This window comes from Sinocyclocheilus grahami, unplaced genomic scaffold (genome assembly GCF_001515645.1).
Source record: "Sinocyclocheilus grahami isolate Dianchi unplaced genomic scaffold, SAMN03320097.WGS_v1.1 scaffold121.1, whole genome shotgun sequence".
NCBI classification, from domain to species: Eukaryota; Metazoa; Chordata; class Actinopteri; order Cypriniformes; family Cyprinidae; genus Sinocyclocheilus; species Sinocyclocheilus grahami.
In genome coordinates this window covers 1703103-1710074 of record NW_015505300.1, presented here as the reverse complement: position 1 = coordinate 1710074, position 6972 = coordinate 1703103, and the positions used below count along the sequence as shown (strand labels likewise).

General features: G+C 36.9%; 1 protein-coding gene across 7 annotated transcripts in view; it reads right to left on the bottom strand.

Annotated features, from left to right (window-relative positions):
- The window catches only part of LOC107589861 (casein kinase I-like), a 29920-nt gene extending 26221 nt beyond the window's left edge, over positions 1–3699 (bottom strand). For 2 of the 7 annotated variants that reach the window (XM_016278427.1, XM_016278431.1), the window contains exons 1-2: positions 3434–3699; positions 311–1043 (exon numbers count right to left, since the gene is read on the bottom strand). In XM_016278427.1, the coding sequence (XP_016133913.1) occupies positions 311–559 (249 nt within the window). In that variant the 5' untranslated portion in view covers positions 560–1043; positions 3434–3699. The other 5 variants (XM_016278434.1, XM_016278433.1, XM_016278430.1 and 2 more) reach the window with 5 other exon arrangements.
- Positions 3700–6972: the final 3273 nt, after the last annotated feature.

Below are 6972 nucleotides of genomic sequence, written 5' to 3'. Positions count from 1 at the left end.
CACAAGAGACCCTTGAGCAAGGTACCGAACCCCCAACTGCTCCCCGGGCGCCACGGCAAAAATGGCTGCCCACTGTTCCGGGTGTGTGTGTGTGTGTGTGTGTTCATTACTCACTGCTGTGTGTGTGCACTTGGATGGGTTAAATGTAGCGCACAAATTCCAAGTATGGGACACCACACTTGGCTACACGTCACATCCCTTTTTTTTAATGTTTAACAGCACGCATGTACACTACAAGCAGCAGTTGAATGTCAGTGTGCATTAACTTCTAATATAAACACAATATCAACTGTTTTTGTGAGGAACTTACCAGTTTAATGGCCACATATTCATTGGTGTAAAGATTTTTCCCAAGTCGAAGCTCGCCAAAGTTCCCACAGCCGATCTTCTTTCCCACTCGGAAGTTAGGGCCAACCATAAGCACCCCAGAGTTGGTCCCAGAGCCTCGGCCACCCCCATGCCCTGTCCTGCTCCCACCAGTCTTAGACATTCTCTTTCCTTCCTCCGCCTCTCCTTTTCCTCCTCCTCCTCCTCCTCCTCCTCTTTTATCAAAATCCATAAGCTTGTGATACCCCGGCCTCTCCACGATTACTCCACTGCCATAAAATCACAGAGCCACCAAAACAACTAACAACAGGGGCACAGGGAATGGGATGGAGGAGAGGAATTTAGAGAGAAAGAGAGTGGAGGGAATGGCTTATCCACAACACGGCTCTACACATATGGATTAAATGAGACATTAACTGCTTTTATAGACAGGGAAGGTATAGCAAACAATCCAAGGGCGATACAATTCAGGACGAAGACATCATATGGAAATCTTCCTTAAATCCAACCATAGAGGAGCACATTCCTTGGGAGAAGGACAGATGTACACGACCCTAGCTGGTAAAAGTGAGGTGGTGTCTGGCATCGGTTTCCATCCTTTGCGTCCCCTCCAGGTGGTTTTGCAGAGACATGTCAGGCATTCCTTGAGTCCAAGTATCAACGTTTGGGTTGAGAGGAAACAGGCAGAACATCAGCTGCTTATCACTTTAGAATATCTGGGGCAGAGAAAAGGCACAATTAGCACTAAATAGACTGCTTAAAAGTACACACAGAGAACTGCACTGGCACATGTTCTACTATGGTGGTGAGGAACACACATTGTACTTCTCATTTAAAGGGACAGTTCAGTCAAAAATAACAAATTCTCTCTCATTAAGAAAGTCAGCCAGGTAGGGTTGCAAAGGGGTAGAAAATTTCCAGAAACTTTCGAAAAGTTTCCGCCTTTTTGCAACCCTACATACAGGTTTGGAAAGAAATATAATTCCCAAGTGAACTTAGCCCATTAATATATTAAATATTTAAAAGACACCTTAAGAACTCTTAAATAGAAATATATTGAAAGAAACCCCCCAAAATAACCTACTTTTTTTTTTTCTTCCTTTTTTTATCTCAGGGGCCAGGGCTAAATAATAAAGCTTTCTTGTGTTACCAATTACAACTTCTAAATCTATTTCAGCTACTAACACGGCAGCTTTTAACACTCTGTGGTAAGACACTGAATTTCAACATTTATACATAACCAATATACAAGTCCTTCTTAAACACAATTTGCTTTGTTTTAAAGCCTCAAACTCTTTTAAGACCTCAAATAAAACAGAACACATACAATAAAAATGCAGGGAGAAAACTGCACCATCACTGCCTCTATGAAACTCATAAGTCTGAACATTTGAGAGACACGAAACCGGAGACCATCTCCCTACAGGAAATGTTATCTAGCGTTTCTGACTTTCAGCTCTAAAAATACATCCCTCAGGAGCTCGAGATGAGGCCTGAGGTCATGTGAAGACGAGCCCAGCCGGAGTCATCTTGGATAGAGTGTCTTGGTTGTGTTGTTATTGGAGGGAGGCACCTCACCAGATGTTACAGATGATGCCATCCATGGTTTTATTTTCCCTTTGATAGACATACAAAACTAGCTACTTAACCTGTATTATCTTATAGCTGTGTACTACTGACATATAGATACTAATCTGACACACTCATCTCTGACCAATAACAGATTACGTCTTGATTGTACCACTGAAAACCATTTGATACCATTAATACACTTTCAGCAAAGCTGCTTTGAAAGAAAATGTATTGTGAAATGCACTATACAAATAACATTTAATTTAACAATAGAGAGTGCTGCTTAAAAACAAACTTGAAAGAATTCATGCCCAGTAAACATATTAACATTAAAATAGATAAGACAGAACGACACACAGACAGACAGATAGACAGATAGATAGATAGATAGATCTCCTTGTCAAGCATAAATTCATTGCTTATGGTGACATAAAAACATCTAAATGACTTTCCAACAAAATGTTCCTTGTAATCCATTCAGAATGAATTCACTGAAATAATGCATCTTAATATCAAGAACTGTCAATTTAACTATTGACATGTTACATCTCATGACAAAGAAAGAAAACTGGTGTCTTTACATCAAAACATTTTAAGATACACAACATTTGATATCAGTCTAAAAAAAACAATGTTTTTACTTTCTGCCTGTGGACTTGTAGCATTAATTCCACTTCCAATAACAAGGTATAAGCATCATAAACTATGATTAAATGTGATCAAATCTATAAAGTTAACCATCCAGCTAAGACTATAATCCATCGTCTCATCTCGGATCAGGCCTGATCTCCATGCATCGACAACAAAACTGTTTTACAACGCCAACAAATGTGATATCAGGCCTGCACCGTGGCCTTTCCTCTCGATTCAGGAGCTTGTCTAATCTATGACCGATTCTTAGTAAGCTCGAGAAATAAAAACGCGCTACACTGTCAGATATTTATTTCGAAACGATATCTAAAAGGCTACTTGCGGGAAATAAACTAGACAAATGTGCCTGCTAGCCTAATTCGGCTCGCCACCAAAGTATGAGAAAGAAACTTGAGTTGCGAAGATGAACTCCGAACATATTTTGGTACATTGTGTTCCCTTTGTAAAAGTACATTATACGAACGTAAAGACAGCAAAGAAGGGACGTTCTTGTGAATCCTCGACTGCTGAAGAGCTAATGTTGTCAGTTAGCCACTGAGTTGCCAACTAAGCAGCAGAAATGAGTGAACACGGCTAACGCGCTAACTAGCCCAAACAAGCTAACGATATGTGGCCTGCGCTTCAGCGAGCTAACGAGAGTTACTAAACCCGCATAACAACACCAGCGGGGTTATGGAAAATAAAAGACAGCTTGTTATGGTCTACAACCACATTATACATACGTCAAAGCAATATTTGTTGACAAGCACGGAGATTTTGTTGCCAGCCGTTAACCGGGCAACTCCTTAATCCCAAACAGTCGAAATTGGTTTAAATTACGTACACGGAATTTTCCATAAATCGTCCAAGGAGGAAGAAGTATCAACAGATTAGACACTTTTACCTAGATCTCTGTATTATAAGTCGATGACAGTTCCCATTTGGTCGGTTTTAATGCTCATTCCTTGAAGCCATTATCATTTTTTCTCCCTCTTCGCTGATGTCTCTTTAAGCCTCTCCGTACGGCTGGCGCGTTTCCTCCGCTGTCGTCGTTCACATTAGCAGGGCTAAGTTGCAAATCTTGCGTAGTTGGGTTTGGAGAATACCGGGTCATCAAATTCCGCGCTCTTCGGAAAAAATAATGCGCAGTTTCATTCAACGTAAAACAACGTGAGAACCTGAACCGGATGACGTAGAAACTGGTGTAGACAACTTTTACAATACTGAAAATGTTTGTACTGTACGTTGGTATTAAGCACACTATTTTCATGTCCCCAGTATTGTCTTAGTATGCTGGATAAAATACTGAACTCACTCGAATTATGTTAGTTTGCAGGGGGGTTAACCCTATGGGGTTTTCCGGTCATTTTAGAACGGATTTTTTTTTTTGGGAAAGATTTAAAAATCGCTACTTCATCGGTGTACCCCCAAAAAAGTCGAATATTCGTTGATTCGATAACGCTAAATGGTCGTAAAAAATTAGTCACACTTTGTTCGCGGTCAAAAATGACTGTCATTGGAAATGAATGGGAAATACGCAAAAATACGAAATGACAGAGAATTGTTTTTGTGTGTACAATCTACAAATCATTCAGATGCCGAGAAAAGTGCACAGCAATGAAGGGGTGACACTCTAAAATACCAAGAGTGCAAAATAGCCACACTGTAGGTTAGACTGTAGTAAAATTAATGCAAAAACTGACATTTCAAACACAAAATCTAAACCTTTACAAAAAAGTCGTCTTTGAGAATGTCTAAATATCCAAATCCACAACTTAATAAAAAATATGTGTTTATTTCTAAAAATTTTCAATGGGGAAAAAATGATCACAATTATTGCATAAATATTCATTAGTATCATGAAATTCTCTCAAAATACTAAATAAAAAAGAACAAATATTATTGAACTAAATTGATTTGAATGAAAATAACAAAAGTTACATTTCACGTGTTCGGTCATTTCTATTTGGAATAAATGCTGTTCTTTTTTCACTTTTTATTCACTAAAGAATCCTGAAAAAGTATCACAGTTTCCAAAAGCAGCACAACTATTTCCAACATTGATAATAAATCAGAATATTAGAATTATTTTTAAGAGTGTATCTGAGACTTAATCCATCATATATACAGAATTTGGAGTATTGAAATAAATCATTAAAGTAGCATTTACTTTAAAGGAAATGTTCACACAAAAAGGAAAATATGCTGACAGTTTACTCACCCTCATATCATCCAAAATCTAGATGAGTTTGTTTCTTCATCGGACGAGAATTTGGAGAAAATAAGCATTACATCACTTGGTCACCAATTGATCCTCTGCAGTGAATGCATCATTAAGGCATTTCACTTTTAACTGTCGCTTCATGGCCAAAATATGAGAGGTTTTCACTGAAGAAAGCAATATTATGGATAGAGGACTCGTTTGAATGGATAGTTTGTCTTAATGGATCTGTTTCTTACACAGCTGTTCACTTCACGAGACATTAACTGATGGACTGGAGTTGTGTGGATTATAGTGATTTTTGTGTTTTTATCAGCTGTTTGGACTCTCATTCTGACGGCACCCATAGGTGAGCAAGTGATGTATGCTAAATTTATCCAATTCTGATCCGATGAATAATCAAAGTCATCTACATGTATTTTTCTGCAAATGTTCATTTGTGGGTGAACTATTTCTTTAATGTTGATTTATTGGCTGGTACAAAGCAATTTGCAGGATGACCAAAATATAACTTTTGTTGACAATTTTAATACAATATCATTTAATTCTTCTATTGTCTTGCTAAGACATTGCTCGACCTATGAGACATATAACAACCATTAGAAAAATATTGTGAATTACACTACAACATATTAAAGTTTTTATATATTCCCAAAGTGAATTACAACAGAAAAATAATTTAATTGAATATTGATAAAAAAAAGTTCTGCAACAGTTGTCTTTGATAATTTCAATAATATCTCACGTAGTTTATAAAATCTGTATTATTTTGCTACTGAATGAACTCTGTGAATCTTAGAGCTACAACTTTATTTCTAGTGAGTATCACAAATAAATCTGTGTGTGTGTGTGTGTTTCTGTCTTCATAAGGGGTCTTGGAACCAGTGCTGATATGGTACATGCTGTTCAAGACAAGGGTTTTTGTCATCGGATCATTAACTGCAGCACTGATATTTGTGTGCCAGAAGCACTGAAAAACGACCTGAATTTCTGTCACCTAAATTAAAAACTATGCTTCAAATAAATCATGTTCTCCATGCATCTTCTCTTGCATGATGTTATACAGAATTCAATATTCTTTCTTGGGCTGAATCTGTAAATGTCATATGGATGCTACACTCTAAAAAATGCTGGGATGTTTCAACCCAACCTTGGGTCTAACATGGATTAAAACATTGGGTAATAAATGTAATTAAAAAATGATTGTTCTTAAGTCTAATGTCAGGTGCTCTTGTGGATCTTGACCTTATTTCTGGACTAGTTCATGACTTCTGTACAGTTACAGATGATGTATTTGTATTTGAGTTACAGATCAATGTATTTGATAATGTCCTCTCAGCATTTTTCACAACTAACTACTCAAATAAAACCATGTTTTTAAATTCTCACAAGTCTCATTTCAAGGAAAGCCTTTCCATGATTCTTTTCAACAACTCCCATCTGGTTAAAAAGAGTTTGTGTAAGAAAATGTTTATTCCATTTGCAATTGATAATGTCCTCTCAGCATTTTTCACAACTAACTACTCAAATAAAACCATGTTTTTAAATTCTCACAAGTCTCATTTCAAGGAAAGCCTTTCCATGATTCTTTTCAACAACTCCCATCTGGTTAAAAAGAGTGTGTAAGAAAATGTTTATCCCATTTGCTATTTTTTTTTTGCATAGCCTATATTTGTTTTTAATGAGCATTTGTCAAAGACAATTTAGCAACCTTCTAGGACAGACAATAAAGTTTTTTTTATTTGAATTTTGAATTGATCATAATTTACTGCATCTCACATTTGCAACGAAAAAAAAAGTGAAATGTTGTTCTTTCCCTTGCTGTGAATTATATTATATTGAAATGAGCTATTTAGACAAAATAATGACGGGATTTCAACACTTGGGGGAGCTCGTGCTTAATTTCAACCCTGTCGTTTCCCAACAGATTTAGGCCTATCAGATAGAATGTGCTTTTTGTTTTTTAAACTCTGATCAACACGAGGACATACTATTAGCTACTCTGACATACTAGTCGCTCATCTTTAGGAAATATTCAGGTAAATCACATTCTGTAGTCTTGCCAGCTCGTCCTGCAGTATCAGTGACTCCCTTTAACTTATGCTTACGGGGAAAATATTTTAAAAACATTCTATTTAATGAATTTTTGTAACACCATAATATACTACAATAGTGGTAATTACCACTGAGAATAACGACCCAAAAAATAAAAGTAAAACATT